Source organism: Telopea speciosissima, chromosome 6, assembly GCF_018873765.1.
Source record: "Telopea speciosissima isolate NSW1024214 ecotype Mountain lineage chromosome 6, Tspe_v1, whole genome shotgun sequence".
Taxonomy (NCBI): Eukaryota; Viridiplantae; Streptophyta; class Magnoliopsida; order Proteales; family Proteaceae; genus Telopea; species Telopea speciosissima.
Genome location: NC_057921.1, coordinates 64,579,117 through 64,601,012, shown reverse-complemented (window position 1 = coordinate 64,601,012; position 21,896 = coordinate 64,579,117). Strand labels below are relative to the sequence as shown.

Below are 21,896 nucleotides of genomic sequence, written 5' to 3'. Positions count from 1 at the left end.
TAAGAAGAGAACAAAGAATATGTCAAACTGCTACAGAGAATGCGACAGTTGAATCCCAGATAAAATAGCAGGAAACAAAGGTAAAAAAAAGAGCAAAAAAAAAAAAAAAAAAAAAAAAAAAGGAAGGAGGGAAAACCCTTATTCCACGTAAGAAGAATAAACTACCACCAAAGTATAAACCATCCAACTCTTACACTCCCAACAAGTTGTCTACCACCAAATCATCGCACCACCACTAAGATTCCATCATATATGTTCAATATGATACACAACCACCAACTAACAATCCAATTCAACCCTTTTAGCCTCCCTATCACCACCAACTCTCTAATCTTCATCACATGTAAGTCTGCAACATACTTTTTGACTGAACAATCAGAAGAAATTGTAGGATGAGGCATCCAGGGGGTGGATGAGGTATGTGAGCACCAGAGCTGCCAGCATTAGCACGTATGCAATACCTTGGTCTATTGATGTCCCTGCATAGCCACAACAACAAAAACAATATTATGAGGGAAAACAAGGAAATGAAAAAGCCAGAAAAGTTCACGAAGAGAGTCGAATACTATTGAAAATAATCAGGAATAGAAGAAAAACGAAGGAATGAGACAAACACAGATCCAACTCCAGAATCAAGTCCTACTATAGAAGTTCCCTATGCAAAAGAAAAACAAATACTCGCAGAACAGAGGAACTTTGCCGACATTTTAAAGCCGCAGCATGTCCAGATCCAGAATCCAGCGAAAATCAGAAGCTCTTCAACTAGGAAAAGGAACTCATTGAGATTTGAAGTTTGAAACAAAATTCGTGCCTCAAAAATATTTCTGAAACCTTCAAGCTTTGAATAATTTATATTCAAATACAGAGACCAAAAACTCGGATTAGACAACCTATTAAGAGATCTAACTAAACCGTATCATCAGCACAGAAACGACAACAGAAGAATCCGAAATGCAGCATAAAAGATCAGAAGAAAATTTTAAAGAAAGAAAAAATTCTTGTCAAGCCAGATCTGGAGAACAGAAAAAGAGAGGAGTAAAGAAAGCATACCGTCGCTGGCAGGTGCAGGAGCAGGAGCCCTGGAATCAGCCTGAACAGAAGGTAAAACAATGCTGAAGATGAGAGCAATGATGGCTAATACTCCAAAAGAAACCTTTACAATTGCCATTTTAATCTCTGTTTCTGAGTGGTTTTCAAAACCCTAGATCTCTAAATCAAACCTCTGTGTGTGTCTCTCTCTCTGCGGCGTCTCCCTACTTTAAAGATTAAAGAAGAAGGATTAAGAACGAAGTAGAGACGGCCCCGGAGAGCCGCAGAGAGTAAATGAGAGATTAGAGGCCTCGCTGAGAGATATCTGCACGAGGAGAATAATCACAGATGGGACGCACGTTTAGTGTTCTAGGAGTGGAGAGCTCGCGTTCACCGCCCACCTATCTTATAGAAGCTCTCTCTCTCTCATCCTTTTACGTTTTAGGAGAAAAAACCGCTGCACCTCTAAAGTCTAAACTGGAGGACAGAGAGGAGTTTCAGATTCCAGTCTCACATTATGTGGGGCCAAATCCACGTGTCTAGACCCCACTGCCACCGCAGACTTAGCCTCCCCATGTGACCACTAACTATCCCCTGCCAGACTGTTTGGTCAGTTTGTTGCCAACTTTGTAAGGCACTATACCTACACGTGGCGACATTTTAGTTGTCCTCTCTTCTTTGATCTTTCGTTCAGTAAGCATCTATATTTTATTTTACCGATAATACCCCAACAATAAACAAAATTAGTGACTAATGGAAGGGATATAACTTGTAATTTCAAAGACGGTACCGTTACAGGTCCCCACATCACAGCATCTTTGAATGCATGTGCGCAGGGTCGGACCACTTGGCGGCTAAGGGGGGCCGCCAAATGATTGACTGAAATCATTTGAATTTTCAAAGAAAATTTCAACTCCCATCCAAACGTTCTATTATAACGGTACCATTTTAAAATTTGGAATATTGAGTAAACAAAATTATTTCGGAAGGAGAAGTCATGATCATCCCGTTGGGTTTTTCTTCATGACCGTTGTTTCCGGGTTGGAATCCAATTAGGCGGCCTCACATGAAGGAGCAAGTCTTACTGTAAATTTGGTATTTGATTCGATTGAGGTTACGGATTGATCTCATGTTGAACTTCCAGGCCACATTGCCGCCTAATGATCAGGGTTTAAAAGAATTGAAAATCGGGATTCAGATCGGTCCCCACTAATTTGTGTCTAGACCAATCAATCAAAAATCAGCAGGAATACCTAGCTTTAAGAATCCAATGTGAATCAATTGGTTCGGATTGGTCTAATCTGAAGCAGATTGATCTGGTTGGATCCAATTACAACTCTTAAAATACTACTACGAGGCGATTATTTCAACCCCTGCAGCACTGCAGCATTGTTTCAAAAACTGGAGTCAAATTGGTAAAATCAGTCATGAATTCATGATTGATCCCGATTTTGGATGTTCTGATCCAGATCATTGGATTTCAGTTCTAAGAGGTCAATTCTATAATTTATGAAACAATTTTGGCTGATTTCTATCGGATTCAGACTAAATCAACATTAGCTGATAGGATTCTCGAATCCAATTTTCATAATCCTGGTCCTCATGAAGAGATAACAGTATCTTAAACCAATATGTCAAGGATCAGGACAATGAACTGGGGGATCAGGACAATGAACTGTTATCCCCCCCCCCCCCCCCCAATTTCTCTATGATGTAAACACGTTTTGCTCTTTATAATGTTATGCTCTGCTTTTACTCATCAAAAAAAAAAAAAAAAAGGATCAAGACAATAAACCTAGATAAGGCCTATGGGGAAAGCTCACCTTACCGATGGGTAGGCTCTATCATTCTGTTTATTTTTTTCTGACTACAAGGTCTATCATTCTCATTGTCTAGTGGAAGTGTGGTACAGGAATCCCTCCTTAGAATTTTTTCTTTTTCAAGTGAAAAGAATTAACCCAAAAAAAAAGTGTAATGATAGGGGAAAGGGGGTAACTAGGCAATTAAACTCAGAGGAAAAGTTATCATAGGGCATTAACGATAATATATATATATATATATATAACTTGATAGAATAATATATAAAATGGTTATACATAAATACAAGAACTGCCTACAAACCTTTTGCACTCATTACAAAGGGATGCAATAGCTTTGTTACACGGTCAAACTCCAATTGGATGTATAATTAAGAAACCAGGTCTCCTTAACTAGACTCGTTCCCGTCAAAACCTAGGCTATGCTTCTATGCCAAAGGGAAAAAAAAATTAGTTATCTTATTATGTTTATTCTCTTAATTTTTTTTTAAGAAAAAAAAATTAAATTAGTTAAAGAAAAAAGAAAATATCTACATTGTCCTTTGTATACAAAAAATTTTATGACATTGAGTCAAGTCACTTTTGAAATATGTTACTCAGCCTTCTCTTGATGCTTGGCCGTGGTCCATTCTACCTGCTTTTCTCCAGCTTAATTTCCTTTCAAATTATGACATTAATTTTTTATTAAACTCATATTATGTTTGTTCTCTTGACTTGACTTAGTAATTGTAGCTAGAAAGACTAAACCTAGTCAAGAGACTTAAGACGGGGAAGGGTAAAGGGTCAAAGGCCTTTTTTTTTTTTTGCATTTATCTGAAAGAGAGAGGTAATGAGGCGCAAAGCGAATGAGGCACCTATGTGTTCCAAAAACAAAAACGATAAAAGTGGAGTGTCTAAGTTTAAGGGGTTCAACAATGACTACAAAATCGGGAAGTGGTCTCACTAGCCTGAGAGTAACAACTACAAGGAGAAGTGAAGGCTCACCTGCTGACTTAGGATTTAAACCTAAGGATTTCAGAGTTAGGATTTCAAAGTTGGTCCAGGACCAAAAACTTTGTGAGTTCCATGCGACTGGCATTAACATCAAATCTCGTCTCTTACAAGCTAGGACCAAGTATAGACATTTTTTAACTCAAAACTAGGGACTCATCCAAGTCAATACTTTTAGTTTTCCAAGAATGATTTAAATTATTTCTTTCCTAGCAGGAAAACCAAAGTAATACTCAGTTCCACTTGACCCACAACATAGTAAAGGTATACAACCACATGCATTCCACAACTCCTACAACTCCTATGGTAAAGGGAAAGTGAAATAGAATATAAAAAAATTGTTCATCAGTGTAAAAATTTGGCTGAAAGTAAAGAAAATCCAATAAAGAATATTTTGAATTTATATACACTATCATTACTAATGATGACTACAACAATTTCCATTTTACTGTTAAGTGTTAACAACATTTTTCTTTCCAACCAAACAGCCTAAAATTTTGAAAACCATAAGATGCTATCATTAAAACTATATGTCTATGTCACCTACCTTTTCCATCATCCCATAATCCCCAAAAAACCCTAACCCAATCTCTTACAAAGGTGAGATTCAATTTTTAGTCTCCTCTACTAACAGCTAGAGAAACCTTACCACCAAGCCAAGGATGGCAGTTCATATCCGCCGCCTTGTCAATTTGTGTTAACTTGGCCTTGAAGTGAAATGGTGAGAGAGAGTAGGGACTTCCAAAACCAATATAAAGGGTTCAATTGGACCATTGCAAAATTCAGAACTGCAGCTCTGAGGACCAATTGGTATAACAACACAATCATTGAAGAATTAAAATCTTTTACTGGCTAACGTATGGTTTATAATATTTGGGAAGTAAAACTAAAAGACTTGCATATATTTACCTTTGTCAGTAGAATAAACAGACTTTCAAGAAAAGAAAAACAACAAAAGAACTACTAGGTTGTTCAAGCCCATTCATTGGATGGATAGAACTGCTTTATCATTTTTTTTAGGGGGGAGGGGGGGGTGACAAGAAACTAACTGATTATAGATTATAAAAGCTACATGTGATTGATAGAAATATACAACCTTATACATATGACTAAAAAGATGCTTAGGATAATATCCCAAGTGTCCTCCCAAATAACCAAACTATGGTATATCCAGAATGCCATATTGTGAAGACTTTTGGCCTATATAACTTTGGCTTCACTCGAAATAAACTCCTAATAGGCCCAAACCATATAAATGTTAGGGAGACAAAAACCCGTCTGCTCCCGTGAAAAGTGTCTTTGTTAAAGAAGGCCAAATTCAGGACAGAATAGAAAAAGACCAACTTGAGCACACAAGAATGCGAGAATTCATCTACTGAACTATTAACAAGAGATGAATAAGTCATAGTCAACCTTTTATCACTTGACTCCTTTGTGAGCAACAAATCCCAATCCTGTAGCATGCCATCAAGGAAAAAAATCCCAATCCTGTAGTAAATCAAAGTTTGTAAATGTCAAAACAGGCATCATGTTTTGAGCATGGAATAACAAGATTCCAAATCGAATAAATAAATGATTACTAAATTTCCATGGCGAGGAAAAATAAATCAACTGTGATTACCCATAACAAAAACATTGATACTACAAAAAGTACACAGGTGGAGGTTGCATTTAGTAACTACCAAAGGAATAAATTCTCTTTTTCTGCCAAAATAAAGCACAACCAAGAGAGAATGGAATAGAGAATCTAAGCTGATGTTGCACTCCCTTTGATACAACAAAACCAACTCAGCCTTATCCAAACTAAATGGGGTCGGCTACATGGAACCTTGCAACGACAAAAGATTGATAAAAGTAAAAACAAAAGAACACAACAGCAATAATGACACAACTCAGCATTATTCTAACTAAATGCGATCAGCTACATGGATCTTTACACTCCAATCAGCTCTACTTGAGGTCATACAAGACTTAAGCTATGCATGTCTTTTCTCACCACTTATCTCAGGGTCATTTTAGGCCTGCCCCTAGCTCTTTTATTGCCTTCAATCTGAATCAAGTCACTTCTCCGAACTGTAGCATCCAAAGGCCTCGTTGAACATGACCATGCCCCTTCAGATGACTCTCTAGAAGCTTATCTTGAATTGGGGCAACTCCCAATATGATCATTCCTTATTTTATCCTTCCTAGTCTTGCCACACATCCATCTCAACATCCTCATCTTTGCAACACTTAGCTTATCTATATGACGCTTCTTAACTACCCAACATTTTGCACCATATATCATAGCCGGTCGTATGACAATCTTGTAAAATTTTCCTTTAGGCTTTAAATGAATACGCCGATCACGCAGCACTCCAAACGCATGTCTCCACTTCATCCATCCTATTTGAATCCTCTAGGCAACATCATCCTCTATATTACCTTCTTTATGTATGATTTTCTCCTTTTTCTTCCCCTCCCCAATTCAGAGTTTTTCTTCTTTTTGCTTCTTGCGGACAAATATTTAAAATAGTCACTTTGTGGGATCTCCTTCTCAGCAATATTCACTACCTCATTAATCGTTCTAGTGTGGCTAAAGTTACACACCATATACTCCGTCTTTCTTCTACTTATCTTAAGACCTTTTGATTCCAAGGTAGATCTCCATAACTCCGACTTGCCGTTAATCCCTGCCTTTGTCTCATCCGCCAAAACAATGTCAACAGCTAAAAGCATACACCAAGGAACTTCGTCTTGTATGTCTCTAGTTATACCATCCATGATAAGCGCAAACAAATAAAGGCTTAAGGCTGACCCTTGGTGTAACCCAATTGAAATTGAGAATTCACTACCTCGACACCCCCCCTAGTTCTTACACTAATCACTACACCATCATGCATATCTTTAAAAATGTCCACCTATCTACATGGCACTCTTCTCTTCTTCAATATTTGCCAGATTAACTCTTTAGGGACTCAGTCATAGGCTTTTCCTAAGTCAATAAAGACCATATAGAGATCCTTCCTACCCCTCTCTATATCTTTCCATAAGACTCCTACACTTCTTTTGATGAGTTTTAAAAAAAAATGAGAAAAAGCAGTTCCCACCACAAAGATGGACTATGTTTATGGAAATACCTAAAGCATCTAGCCCCGTTTGGTGAATATCACTAAATAAAATTCGTTTTTCATAGAAAATGCCACATTGCATTTGTGAATAAGGTTAAGTAGCAACGTCTTTTGATTTTAATGCATTAATCAAATATTGACCACAAGATGTATTGCATCGTGATGGTGCCAAAACCAAAGTGGAAACGTTTAACTACAGAATGAAGGATCCTTTGGAATTAGGGAGTGAAAACAGAAAAAGAGGGCATTCCCAATGCACAAGGCTCCCGCCACTACGGGGTCTGGGGATGGTCATAATGTACGCAGCCTTACCCCTGTTTTTGCAGAGAGGCTTACCAAAGTCGAAGCCTATGAAGCAACCTTACCATTGCACTAAGGCCCACCCTCATTTTTAGGAAATCAAAACAGCCGTACACTTATATTTTAGTACCTAGTAGAGGCTATCCACCATTAAGAAACCGGACACTGATAGCAGAGGCACTCGCCATGAGAGCCAGCAAGATTGTTGCAAAAGTAGCGAAGGGATCTACTCTGAGCAGAATAGAACCTTACAAGTGGCAGCTTTGGTGGTTTCAAGAAAAGTTCCCAACACTCTAACCCCTCTAAAGTGGCAAGCCACAGGACAACAGCAATCCAAAAACCTGGCCCAAACTTTTTTAAATGCAAAACTCCTGTAGGTTCAGGATCAAACTTGAGGTTACAATTGCAGCAACTCTATACCAGGTACTTTTAATTCAGGATAGAGTAAAATGAACAGGAAAAAAATTTTGAATTAGTAAAGTCTAGATTTGCAAGTGTTACTTCCCTATTGAAGGTAAACTTTTTTCATTTAGCCAATCACAGTCTTTTCCCTTTTCCTCTTTTTTGGTGTCAAGGAGAATCACAAACTTAATGCAACTATTGGTTTCCCCCACCCTGCCTCAGTATGGAAAAGGTTCAGAATTGAAATGATCTTCTCACCAAAGAGTTCTCTTGCCATTTTCAGCATATGAGAAATGAGGGTTACTAGAATATAACTTAAGTGAGAACTTTAAATCACAGAAACTTGAGAGGAAGCAGACCTTAAAAGCACCATTGTCAACATCTTTATCACAAAACAGCCATCCCCTGAAAGGGGGAGGACAGTTGGAAAAATTAAAAAATGAACACTACTGAATGGGTCCAACATCCAAAGGCTGCTCTCCAACATATCTCCTGTAACATTCATAATCAAAATGACCAGAAGCTTGCCCAGATGCCGTAGTTAGGGCATGTACCATGTAGAGAATATACAAAGTAAACCAAAGAGCACACATATCTTCTGAGTCATGCAATATAAATAAACCAAAACCTTCAACTACATGGCATGTCAAGGAAGACTATTAGGGAGAAACTTATGCTGAAGAATAGCTAAATAATTTTAGCACATGCATAAACATGTAGATAATTAGAAAAGTATGACAAATTGTCATGCCTGCACGCACGACATATTTGCTCATGTTTCTTACAACATCACAAAGCACATACCAATCAATAAAAAAGGCACTATATCTGGAGTTAGTATCCTAGATCATGCATCTTTCATGAAATAAACTAGAATTTTGATGATTAAAGGAAATCCCAGTTATATTACCAGTGTGATTTGAAAGAGAAGGAATAACTTACTTGGATAGTTTATAGTGCTAATTTTGGATCCCTGTTCCCGAAGCATTTCCCTCTCCTGTCAGAGCACGGTCTCGATCCTGTCACATTGTAACTCATCAGTGAGGTCCCACTGGAAGTTGAATGAAGTTGGACGCAGAAACCAGGCAAGAAAATACCTCCATTCCCCATTTTATATAATCTGGTGATTCACATGCTTTGTATTCATCAACCAAGCTCTCTATTACTTCTTGTGATTCATCAAATTCAGAGAGATCATTATCCTGTGATATTCAACATAAGAGATGAGGAGGATACAAGCGACTCTATTCATGTATTTGTGTTTCTCCACTCAAAAAAGAAAGGAAAAAAGATATGACAACCCCTAATGCATATTATTAATAAAACTCAATGCCAAAAAAATGTATTCCTAAAGTAAAAAGAGTTTCTACAAAAAAAAAAAAAAAAGAAGTAAAAAGAGCTCCAATTATGGGTAAAACTAATTAAGATAAAATCTATAACTAAAAGAAAAGCAAAACAGAAAGCATAGGAGGGAGACCTTACTGATCACTATGGCAACTTTTATCACCAAACATAAAGCACAAATGTAAAGATTCAGTTAAGAGCATCCACAACTTACTGCAAACATGGGAAACTTCCGATAGTTATCAAGGAAAGCTTGCTTTTTCCTGAACTTCTCATACTGGTTTAAGCACTTGCTGAAGAGGTGTCGTATGCTAGTATGGCTGGCCAACATAAGACCACTAACCTACAAAAGGGAGTAGATACAATTAAGCCTTCTTTTGCTCACAGAAGAGGTGATGTATCCAGTAAAATTACTTAAATCATTCTTACGAATCAGAAGAAGAGCAAGAATACCCAAAATGACAAATGCACCAACAAAATAAGAATTTTCCCCGAGAAGTTGGGAAGGACAAACTAACTCCTAATTATGTTGATACAGAAAGAAGCAAAATTCAGCAATAGAGGATTGATCTTACTCTATGAGCTGTTTGAACATATGGAGACTTTCTAGACAATGCCACCTGCAAAAGAAGAGCAAAAACAGAATATATATATGCTACATTAATAACACATTAAGAAACTATTGGTGTAATGTACTTACTCTTTATTCTAATGGAAAAGATACCTGAATGCTTGCAGGACCCCATTCAATGAAATTAACAAGTTTTCTTTCACGTATTCTCTGCAAGCTTTCATGAACCTGGTTCCAGTAAAGCAGTGAGCATCAACACAGAATTACCGATATTATTGCTAAGACTATCGTAATCTTGTGGTGTAATAAATTTATTAGAAACAACAACAAAAAATGAAACCAAAAGAAGATTAAAAATGCAATCAGGGGACCAGATGTGCAATATAACAATATTCTAATGACCAATGACAATAGAGGAAGCTACAAAGAATCTAGGTTACCTCATCTCTAATAAACCCAATCAATTAAGATTAAGGCAGTCACAAATAAGACCTGCAAAAGAATTTCTCCTCAAAAAAGCCTAGCTTCTATTGCCCCACTATGAAGGAAATAAAATATTCTAAAGCTAATTAATTCAACTTCCAACTGTACCAGGTCGTTCTGCCCCAAGTCCCAAGGGCAGTGCCTCTATGAGTCACCCCCAAATATCATGTAAACTGCAACATGGATATCCTGAATGAAACTGTCTTAATGAGCTTTGTTTCTGACAAAAGAGATGCATCCATGAAAAGATATTGCACCATAGTAGATGAGTCCAATTTGCTTTATAATTCTGTTTACTTACTAAAGTAGGAGTTTTTCTTTTATATATATGTAAGCAATCCAATGAAATGGGGTGAATATTGAATATTTGTTTGAGTGGTTGCCTATGACACCTGTTTATTTGCCGATTAGTGCTCTTGGTTTTTTCCGTCTCTGATCTCTCCTTTCTCATGTCAGATCTTACTCCACTATTACTCTTCTTATACTTCTTTCTCTGTTCTTCTTCTCCCTACTTGTTTCTGCATGATTTTTTTTAAGCATATCACTTGTGCTCTGTTCTTGGCAACTTTAACAGCCCCACATAATTGATTCGATCTTATTCCCCTTCTTTTGCTTTCAGAATTTGGGAGATATATCTTTACCTTGGAGTGATTCTGGCATTATTACTACTTCCAGAATTATCTACTATTGAGACATTGAAACAAGAAACAAAGTCTGGTTCTTCTTATGCTAGAATTGGTTTCAGTAGTAAAAAATAATTAATTGCTAGTTATTTGGGGTTTCTTAGCGCATGGATGGGCCCATAAAGACCCGTAATCAGAGTTTTCAAACACAGGGTTGCATCAAATAGAACTCGCAATTAATTTCTACAAAATGGATTCCTTCCTCAAGAATCAAAAAAAATTTTCCCCTGGCGGCGGGGATATTGGGGATAACAATCTTTATTCATAAGAACAGGAAAAAATTAAAGTGGGCTATAGTTGTCACAGCGTCTACATGATCCAAGGCGTTGGATGGGGCCTGGAAGCAAGGTGACCAAGGCACCTGGATGCCTAGGTGACGCCTTGACAGCTATGAACATGGCATAGAAAACGGCCAGTATAAAAAAAAAAACTGTAGAATAGCCAACCACAAGAGCTACATAATAGGATGTAATGTGATATACATTGAATCCCTTAAAACCCCACTTTTACCAATCCATCGTCTTAGTAGTTTGCTAGATGCAGCTCCACAATGGAACAAGAAGTTCATGGCTGAGATGAGAGAACAAGGACCACTTGAGGATGTATGAGAACTTACATTGTAAAACAGTGCCAGAGAAAAACACTACCTGAGTAGGGTCTACTTCTCCTTGAATGATATTTAATATCGATATGTACTTTGCTTGACTTGCTTCTTTTGTTCGAGCATAAGAGGAAACCATGATATTCTTCGACTGCAAAACACGCTAAAGTAAGAAGCCCATCTACCCCTAGTCTAAGAAGGGCTAAGCAGTTTTCTTTTATTTATTCCAATTGGTAAAAGGCTTGGAAATTATGAAGACACTTCAATCAACAGGGGATCTTGCCTGCAGAAGTCTCCTCATTACATCCAATACAGTAGTTTTCCGAATAACGTTAGCCTGCCAAAGACAAAACTACCTACATCAGACAGCTACAACAATAAACAAATGGAACTAGATAGGCAAGAAATGACAAATTCGATTTTGCAAGAAAACAAAGCACCCTAAGAGCACACAAATGGTTGCTTTGAGATTGTCAAGTCCTATAGTCAGCATCGGTTTGTTCACCATATTGTTGGTGGTCAGTATAATAAGAACAAACACAATATGTACTAGTACCACCAACAAAATAAAGTGACTATGGTAAAAGCTTATTCACCAACAAAATAAAGTGACTATGGTAAAAGCTTATTCATGTACCATGGTACCTTGAAGCCACATTCTGAATGTGTTTCTGTATTTCTTTTTGTTCACCAACAACACATCTACAAGTATTGATAAACAAAACAATGGACACCACCCAAATTTAATGCCTAAACAACAATAGTTCCTACCCAATCATTTCAACACCTTCACTTCAACAAGGGCACAATCCTCAAAAAGAAGGTCAATGGAATCATTCAGTCCTCAAATCTACTGCCACCTTACCAGGAAAAGAAAAAAGAATGGCAAGCAATAATAATTTGGGAAGTCTATACAGACAGGAATTTTGGATGCTTTTAGTGGGTTCTTTAGGAGGGAGAGATGCATAAAGAAAGCATCACAACGTTACAACATGAAAAACCATCCAGTTGAAGTAATAATTTAGATCATACCACATCCCCAAAACTTAAATTAGACTCTTACAGGTTTTTGGAAAGAAATAATATAAGCAATGAAACAAAGCAAACAAACACATGTACATATGTGTGCAGGCATGCACATGCACACAAAGGTTCAACAACGCAAAATTCCTATTTTTCATCAGCTCCAGAGTCTTAAGAACACAGATTATGTCTCTCATAGAAGTCAAGCCTCCTCTTTGCCACAAAACTAAGAGATACCAGGCAAACCCAAAATGCATTTTCTGTAAGAGGAATTACGAATTAAATAACATGAATGATTGAATCTAACCTGGCGCTCCACTGTGAGTGGTGTATATCCCGTCATTAGAAAATGGCACCTTGGAGTTGGAATTAAAGAAGCAAGAAGCCCAACCAAGTCATTGTTCATATACCCCGGATACCGAAGAGTGGTTGTGCTTGCAGACATTACAGTCGAAACCAAAGAATTTGTTTGTGCAAAGGTAGGATTAGATAGATGAAGGCGTTCTACTGCTATCCTATTCAGTGCAGTATTGTCAAGAACAACAACACAATCAGCATTCAGTGTAAGCCGCTTAAGAGTCAAGAGTGAGTTATATGGCTGGACCACCACATCACTTGTCTCCATCTGGTTAGGAAATACACTGTATGTCTGAATAAGTTTTTTGCTGTAGCGATCATTTAGAGTCTCCAATAAATATGAACCCATTCCTGCACTTAAGCAAGTAATTAATAAAACACGAACTCCAAATTGACAGCACTATGAAGTTTCTATGGAAAAAAGAAAATTGATACATTGTACGACAAATCCATTTAAAACAAGGAGCTCAAAAGATTGAACGAAGAGAGGTAGAGAGAAAGAGGATGGAAAACCTGAGCCAGTTCCTCCAGCTATTGAATGGCATAAAACAAAACCCTCAAGACTATCACTTCCATCTGCTTCCCTATCAACCATGTCCATTATTTCCTCTTGAACCTGCTCTCCCTGAATAGGGATTAATAGTTCCATGTCAATAACTCAAGAATTTTTTAAAAGGTTAACAGTGCACAAAGAGTAAGGGACAATTCTCCCATTATTGAACATGCAATAGAAAGCTTAAAACTTCAGACATTGGAATATATAGACTAGTTTGTGGAATCACAAAGATGGACTTGATGTTGGCAAAACAAAAAAGACTCTGTATGGGTCATTCTGAAATTGAACTACGTAATTCAACCATTTTTGCAAGACCTTTACTTACAGGAAACTGGTGTCATTGAGATTCGGACATCTTGCTTCCAAAATACCAATCCTCGTGACCCCCCTTTTTTAGGAGTTTATATTTTAATTTGTTCTATGTTCCTAAAAGTCATTTTTTAAAATTTTTTTATTTCTTGAAATTTCCTAAAACATAAGCACTATCTCTAGCCACCTCACACTCCCCCAATTTCTATTTACACCTTTATATATATATATATATATATTAGTTCATAAATTTATATGAAACACACTTTTTTTCTAATTGCACATGCCCCTGCAGAGTTTTCACCATCATCTATCTTCATACAGAAAATTATTAAAAATTGGCATGTCTCATACCAGTGGAGCCTTCCTTAATTTAATTCATTAGTTTGTTACTTGTAGATGGAAGGATAAGAAGCTCATATACGGTTTAAAGAGATCTATGCCATAAAACTATGTGCCAGTGTATCTCTCTCCAAATTAAATTTAGTATTTTAATATTGAATAAATGGATTAAATGCCTAAGAAAAAGGCAGCTTGTGGAATCATGTTTTATCTGCAACATTTGCACTGTTTTGAACCTACAAATCATTGCATAACAACAAGATTTCATCAAAATGGCACAGGAGGCAATTGTATTGAAAGAGCTAGTGTTAACAAGAGAACACCAGGGTATGACTATTAATCATAAAAGACCCAAAGAAAATCAAGGAAAGCTCTTTAAATAAGAGAGAACTTTCAATGACTACTTCTCAAGTATACAAACAGACTCATAATACAATCTCAATAAAAGTATATTCAAAATTTTTCCACCAATACTAGACAACATATGAGTACAGAAACAGTTAGCATACAAAGACCTAAAAACGAACCTGGTGATACCCACTAGCCCAATTATTTCCGGCACCACCACCATGATTTGAGACAAATATGTTCTCATGATTGTAGAGATTCCGATATTCACTATTCTGAATGCCATTAATGACTCGGGGCTCCAAGTCCATCAGAAGCGCTCGTGGTATGTAGTGTTGATCATCAGCTTGATAGAAAAAAACGTCTTTCCTGTCACCCCCCTACAACATCCATACAAGATATACCAATGTAAGCTAGTCATAACTAATACAGTAAGTTCTAATAATTTTGATATTGAATTCCTTAAACATGTAAATGAGTAAAATTATAGTTGTTTTAAAAAAAAAAAAGGGGAAATATGTTAAAAATTTCGAGAGAATGACCAAATGATGTAACTTTTTAATCTATCAACAAATTTAAAAAAAAATTAAACTGCCATGTAAATCTGCAACTTATTGTGTGTTGCAGTGCCATACATTAGTCAAGTCAGCACTTTGAAGCCCCTCCCACTTACACTTTTATGCTTGTTTAACCATGTTTAAACCATCATGTCTACTTACTTTTCAAAATCTCCTGGAGACTGACTAAAGCAATTATACTTGCAGCAAAATAGTTCAATGGCATTCCTAGAAATGAGAATTTTACAGAAGGGGGTGGGGGGGGGGGGGTTGAGAATTTTGAGAAAGCAACAAATCCTAATCTGCAGCGATAATGGATAGACTAAAATTACTTGGGGATACATCATACTTCAGAGAAATTGAATGATAAAAGAGTGAGTAAATAATTTAAAAGAGCAGTTAAACTGTAACATGAACCAAAGCATCACAGTTTTTAGCAGAAACAGAAGATCTGCAGCTGAAATGGCTTTCAATAGAATCACATTTCCAATAAAAGTTCGACAGCCACTTTAACAAGCAAAATTGGAGACTAAAATAGTAACACATTTTTACTTCAATCAGTAGATTTTTCGAGTAACGACTTCAATTTTGACGCATTCTTCTGAAATAAACGTTCAAATACCGATTTCAGAGTCTAACCTAGCACTTCGATCGAAACAAAATGATACAAGCAACGAAAACTCAAGCAGGCGAATAGGATCTGGAAAATGATAACATATACGAAACAATGAATCAGTGAAGATCAAAGCAGAAGAAGTGAACCTGTGTAGCGAAATCTTCGAGAATCCCTTCCTTGCTGATGCCGTGCTCCAGGCAGAGCTGCTTCCAGAACTCCATCCCGATCTGATTTCCACATTGTCCAACCTGCAAAGTTATGATCTCTCGAGGCATGGTTGAGCTTCGGAAGATTAGGTCTCCTGCGTTTGGTTTCTTTCTTCTTCCTCAATCCTCACTCTCGGTCTCCGCGGCTCAATTTTTAAAAAGAGAGGGAAAAAGCAAAGCTACTGAAATTATGAGCTCAAGTTGGGGTGCGCCTTTTATATGGACTCATCGTTTTTTGCCGGCTAATTATCATGAGTGAATCCTGATATACTGCGCCCTAGGAGTGCATTGCCCTCATTCTACTCAATGGAATGTGAATGTACCAAAGTATCCTCACTTGATGGGAATCATTTTGGCTTTGGTTTCCTTCTCTTTGCTATTGGCTAGTCCGCATGGCGTGCCCTCCTACATCATTGGGGTGTCTAACTTAGAAAATCTTAACCTTAATGGACTGCTCTGAGTCTCGATTCTCGACTTTCGACTCTCGATAGCCCACAGCCCCACGATCATAGGACACTGACACACCTCCCAATGGTTATTTGTGAAGATGAATTCCATGGACCCTCTCTCGTTACTTGAGATAAGCTGTGTTTGGAAGCCAAGAAAAGAAAAGTAAAGGAAACAAAAAAAAAAAAAAGCATATTAACACATATCAAGTCTCTCTTTTGAAGGAGATGCAAGTGTAGTCGGGTGAACCCGAACCTCCTCAAGTCTATCTTGAGCCTGGGAGGGCAGGATTAGGGCTGAGATTTCTTGATTCGCAGTCCGACCATGTCGGGTTTGGAGTTTGGACTGAGATATTGGTCTAATTCCGGCCCAGCTCAGAGCTGCATGTATAGGTTAAATCTTGTTATAACTAAAGTTGATCAAAAAGAAATTGTAATTTTAATATAAGGCATTTTTTCTTTTAATGAAAGTAAAATCCTATTAGTTCAATGAGGGCAAAATCTTGTAACATTATAATTATACCTAACTAGGCCCAACTAGGGTCAATCAAGGGTAGGCCAGGCTGAGCCCGATATATCTGGGCCTGGGCTTAGTCAAGGGGACCTAGGGTAAACACCTGGCTCAGTCCAACTTAGCCCAGCTTTGCCTAATTGCACCCCTGGCCACTTGAAAATTCTGATAAAGTAAAGTGGGGTGGGGCATGTAGAACCCCAAGACCCCTGCAACTCCCCCTTGGTTTTGCTTCACCAGTGCTTCCAAGGGACTCAAGAGCCACACCCAAACTATGAGCTTTACAAACCAATCCCCATCCCTCAAACCTCTCTTACTCCAACCCCATGGAATTCTAAAACCCATGTGTAATTGAGATAAATGATTCACAGAATTGTTTTTCTAACAGTAGAAATGAAGTCTTGTAATATAAAAATTAATGAAAAATTCGTTCAATTCCGTTGTGAGCAAAAAATTTTAGCAGAGCCCATTCACTATGTGTGATATGTGGAAGGGTGATGTGGTAATTCTAAATATTGTCATCCAAGAAATTACATAGTTTAGTCACGTGTCAAATTTCATACTAAAAAATTTAATCATGCTCACTTTAATATATTGATATTTTGCCCTCGTGTTTTCAATTAATGTAAGTCGTTCATTTCTTTTCCATAATTTTTTTTTGGGTAATTAGACTGTTAAATAAGCGTTATTTTACCACTTAGTTGATTCTAGTTTGATAAACTGACATTGTGAGTACGAGGAGTCAGGATTTACTGACTAGAAAAAGTCATCACTATCCAATTTACCATGTGGTAAGTATTTTTGTATTCAAATGGATTGAAAATAGATGTGAATTATTTCATTTCCTTGGCTGTTAGCAGATACCTAACAGGAACATTTCTGCTATAAGTGTAGTAGCAAAATTTCGTCCTTATTGGAGCTGGAGACCAATCCCACTCTCACATAATCACCTAATCTGATTTCCTCAATCGCATTTAGTAGTTTCAGACTTTGAAGTGTTTAATTACAAACTCATAATAGTGACAGTTTGATGGATAAGTGGGACCTTGGAGTCTTTCCCTTACTTGAAGGGAAAATCTCTCATAGAGTCCTGAGGGGGAGGTTATTAGGATTATACACGAAAGTTTCGTATTAAGGAGAGGATGCCTAAATCCTTATAAACCTTCACATCAAACTATTAAAATCCTATATGAATTTATCACTTTCGCGTGGAAACCAACATTGAGTTCAATTCCATTGGTTTGGTTGTCTAATCTATAAAACAATTATGGAGATCGAAGATCGAACACAATGGATTACCACCAAATGTCATTGGGTAATGCCATCATTAGTCCATGTATGAGTTAGAGATTTGCAGGTTTCCATATCAAGTTTCAGATAATTCCGTGGATTAATTTGCTTTGCTTTGCCTTTGATCCCTTCCCTCCTCTCTACGTTCTTCAATTCTGAGTGATCAGTTCTTGCAGCCACAGATGTGGAAACTTCATTAACTGCCTATCAAATAATTGAGATGAGAGGGGGCCGGTCCAAGTTGCAGAGCTATGGAGAACCCTAGGTCACAATTATGTATTATGTCTAGTGGTTTTCAACATAAATTTTGTTGATTCATATATATAGGACACGCAGCATATGCACCACATCCAAGCACAAGCACAAGCACCTGCAGTGGCATTGTCATCTAGGAAGGTTGATCAACATTAATTCCGACTTTGTGAATTTGTGGATTTGGGTGAGACACAAGAGATCAGTTGTGGGACATGTGGATAAGAATAGGTTGGTCTCTTAAATGAGTTTTGGGATTCTGTTGGATTCAAACCACCCAAAGTCTTAGCTTGACTGCTTCGCAACTTCTTGTGTCAACGTCTCATGATTCATGACCATACTTGAAAATGAGAACGAAAAAAAAACACTTCGTTTGATATGACATGTTTAAAGGCAATTCAGATCGTCTACGGCGCCCTGTCCAGAGCGGCCTAAGCGGCACACAAATAGGGTGCCTTGCAATGATCGCTTTACCCCCACTTAGGCAAGGTGCTCGGGCAGGGGTAAGGCGGTCATTGTAGGGCATCCAGTTTGTGCGCCGCTCAAGCCCCTTAGCCCGTAGCACCGTAGATGATCTGGATCTGTTTAAAAGGATCTGGATCCTCTACTTTCGAGCTGCCCCTACAATTGTGCACCCCACACACAGTAAGCCGAAAAAGATCGCCTTATCCCCGCTCGGGCAGGGGTGAGGTGGTCTTTTCACCGCCTTGTTGTGTCTGGGGCGCACACGGTAGTAGGGGCAGCTCTGCAATAGAGGGCCCCGACGCTGTTTTAAAGCGACTCAAAATTCAAAAAGAACAATAACAAATATGATCAAATATTTCAAAGGGAAAAGCCTCTTGGTATCGGAGGCGGATCGATCGGAATCAATCCCAATAACTCTAAAATAGTCCCACACAAGTTCGTATTGGCGCTGCACCCACATGCCCATAATGAATAGTTAGTATTGGCTGGATGTTGTTAGATAAAATGATCTAAGTTAAGTTGTGGCAATTATGATTTTTTGACGTATTGGGAATAGCTTACATTAGTTACTTGTCAAATTTAGACACAAATTTAAGAAAAAAAGTTTTTTGTGGGGAAGTGAGTACCCTACACCCCACAGAGGGGAGTGAAATGATCACCCCACCCACATGAAAAGCGATAATGACCATTGTGCAAGCTCTCATTGGCCTCATACGCACGCAAGAGACAAACTTCCCCACCAAAAACTCTTGCCCCAAATTATTTATTTATTTATTTTTCTTATATCAATCTCTTGATAATCTTATCAAGTAATTCTATCCACCCATAATGTCAGCCCTACGGCCTACGCAATCTAGCAACCCAACTGAAGAACACGTACACTCTTTATTAATAATTGGAGAGTCACTTGAGGGCTAGCTGTGTGGTGCACTGAACCCTCTTAATCTGCGCAGATAGGGACTGAGGAGGTGTTTGGCAACGGAAAATTCAAAGAAAGAAACCAAGTGGAAGGAAAGGAAACAAGTAAGCCTTCTACTGTTGTACATCTTTTAGGTATCACTAAGCTTAGTGAAGACTTCACATACATCTCAATCTCAATAGTTAAATTTTGGTGTAGAGTAAGTAAGGAAAATTGTTCATATCTTAATTCAAAGTTTTAGTAGTATTATCAAAACGTCACCAAATGAAAATACAAAATGACATCTTTTGTTATTTTAGCTAATTCTTATACTCATTTTAAGTTGAAATTATGTCAATGGGATGATTTCCTAATCCTCTATCACATGGACTAACCATGTACTATCATGTAGCAAATAGTGAAACGTTATACTTCACTAAACATAGTGATGTGAAAGAAAACTTCTAAGAAAAATATATGGTATTACAATACCTTGTAATCAATTAAAGCATCAAATAATATAAGGGGAAGATTTTGTAAGCCAAGCCACTTGTGGAGGGTACATTAGCATCCTCTCTCTATCTATCTGCCATCCTTGATCACATGCAATTATCTCTTTGCCCCCTATGTACGAAACCGCTTCCTTGCTCTTCATTTGTGTCCTCTTCTATGTTGCTTGCTCAGAGAATCCTCTCCCATAATATATCGAGGGAGATTACTAGCTACCAGACTGTGTAGCCCTTGCTCCAGCATGGGACCAAGCACATGGGGGCATCCAACATGGATAAGATTTTTCATTTCACGAGGGTAGGGCGGTTATTTTGCCCTTTGTGTCTGGCTGCAGACGCCACAGCCTTGCAGTCTTCTTATTCCCTTTAATTTTAGAAATGATAATAACCATGACTATTTGAAAGGATTTTCATATTCTCAAAGGCGGTGCACTGGGTAATGCATCACACCACACATGGGAATTCAACCATAAAAACATGGGCAGTGGCATCATTTTATCTTCTTAAGTGTTGGGTGGACGGTTGGATTCCCAAGTATGGTGCACCGCACTTGAGAGGATAAATTTCCCTATTTCAAATGGCTTCGCTTTCTGCTATTAATGTTCCATTCCATGATGTGTTCTTCTTCGAGTGCACTCTCTCTCTCTCTCTCTCTCTCTCTCTCTCTCTCTCTCTCTCTCTGAAATCTATAAAAGGGAACCCCCTCCTCCCTTCAAGTGCACTGATTAGTTATAAGGAAGAGAGAGAGAGAGAGAGAGAAGAAGTGAAGAAGAAGATGATGAATGGAGTTGCAGGTCACCTAAATGGTTGTGCTAATTACACAATGGCGACGGTATTCAGAGGAAACGGGAAGCAAGGGAATGAGAAGAACCGGTGCTTCAAGATGCCACTGCACTATCCAAGGTACAAGAAATCCGACTATGAGACCATGCCGGAATGGCAGCTCGACTGCCTTCTCTCCGAGTATGGGCTGCCTGTGATAGGGGATCTATCACACAAGAGAAAGTTTGCCATGGGAGCCTTCCTCTGGCCCTCTGAATCTGAATGACTATATTTTATAGCTAGCTTTGAGCTTCCCTTCCATTTTCGTTTCTGCAGAATATAGTTCACAAGTGGACATCGCCAGCTGTTATTAATTAATTTAACCCATAAGGCACTTAATTAGTTCATGCTTCATATCTGTAATTAAGTTTTATGTACCAAGTTGGCTATCGTGTAAAGTTTATCTTTTCTTATGTTATAATATAAAAATAATAATAATAATAATTTGGAGTCTTTGGACTTTGATGAGACTCAAGAAAGCAATAACAGTTTCCGGCCTCTGTTACTGATTTGATCACACTATTGTTATCTCCTATAAAATCCTTTGGATAAAGTTTTTCTTCATATTGGTGTAAAGGAAATCTTAGATTAATATTATCCGCCCTTCCTATTGTGCGAAGTCATTCATGCCTTTAGGAGTTCATCCAACGGCAATGAAGGTAGGGAATCCCTTCACCATGGGTGGAGTCCTACTTCTAGTGGATTTGGATTGTCTACAGCGCAGCTGCCCACCCTGCCTGTGCTGCATAGACACAGGGTTGTGTGCAAAGACCGTCTTACCCCTGTCCGAGAGCCTTACGTATCCGAGTGAGGATAAAGCGGTCTTTGCGTGCAGCCTTATATCTTCGCAGCACAGGCAGGATGGGCAGCTGCACCGTAGACGATCTGCATCCACTTCTAGCAGAGCTTCCCCTGGAGAAAAAAACGGAGGAGCTTGCCAACGTCACAAATCGATTAATAAAAACGTGACAAGCACCGCTACCAATTCCAATAATAGGGATCTTCAATGATTCCATGAATCAGTTGGACCTCTCCACTTAATAGTTAATTTAGGCTTTA

The 21,896-nt window shown here is 38.1% G+C and overlaps 2 protein-coding genes across 2 annotated transcripts; both read right to left on the bottom strand.

The window, feature by feature from the left end:
* Positions 1-368: 368 nt before the first annotated feature.
* LOC122664830 (arabinogalactan protein 41-like) lies at positions 369-1,424 on the bottom strand. Its single transcript, XM_043860834.1, has 2 exons — positions 1,051-1,424; positions 369-479 (listed from the first exon to the last, which is right to left on the bottom strand). The coding sequence occupies exons 1-2, from the start codon at positions 1,166-1,168 to the stop codon at positions 376-378; spliced, it is 222 nt and encodes a 73-aa protein (XP_043716769.1). The 5' UTR covers positions 1,169-1,424; the 3' UTR covers positions 369-375.
* A 3,469-nt stretch (positions 1,425-4,893) lies between these two features.
* LOC122665158 (tubulin gamma-1 chain) lies at positions 4,894-15,881 on the bottom strand. The gene is made up of 12 exons (XM_043861233.1): positions 15,585-15,881; positions 14,445-14,645; positions 13,224-13,335; positions 12,661-13,061; positions 11,614-11,667; positions 11,377-11,481; positions 9,717-9,791; positions 9,568-9,612; positions 9,207-9,335; positions 8,746-8,850; positions 8,591-8,667; positions 4,894-5,324 (listed from the first exon to the last, which is right to left on the bottom strand). Exons 1-11 carry the CDS (start codon positions 15,711-15,713, stop codon positions 8,608-8,610), a joined length of 1,416 nt encoding a protein of 471 aa, XP_043717168.1. The 5' UTR covers positions 15,714-15,881; the 3' UTR covers positions 4,894-5,324; positions 8,591-8,607.
* Positions 15,882-21,896: the final 6,015 nt, after the last annotated feature.

Coding starts and splice junctions, on each gene's coding strand:
- LOC122665158 (XM_043861233.1), bottom strand. CDS start 15,713: ATGCCTCGAGAGATCATAACTTTGCAGGTTGGACAATGTGGAAATCAG. Junction 13,336..14,444: donor GGGCTAGTGGGTATCACCAG/GTTCGTTTTTAG, acceptor ATCCCTATTCAG/GGAGAGCAGGTTCAAGAGGA. Junction 8,851..9,206: donor GGAAGTTTCCCATGTTTGCA/GTAAGTTGTGGA, acceptor TGAATATCACAG/GATAATGATCTCTCTGAATT.
- LOC122664830 (XM_043860834.1), bottom strand. CDS start 1,168: ATGGCAATTGTAAAGGTTTCTTTTGGAGTATTAGCCATCATTGCTCTC. Junction 480..1,050: donor TCCTGCACCTGCCAGCGACG/GTATGCTTTCTT, acceptor GTGGCTATGCAG/GGACATCAATAGACCAAGGT.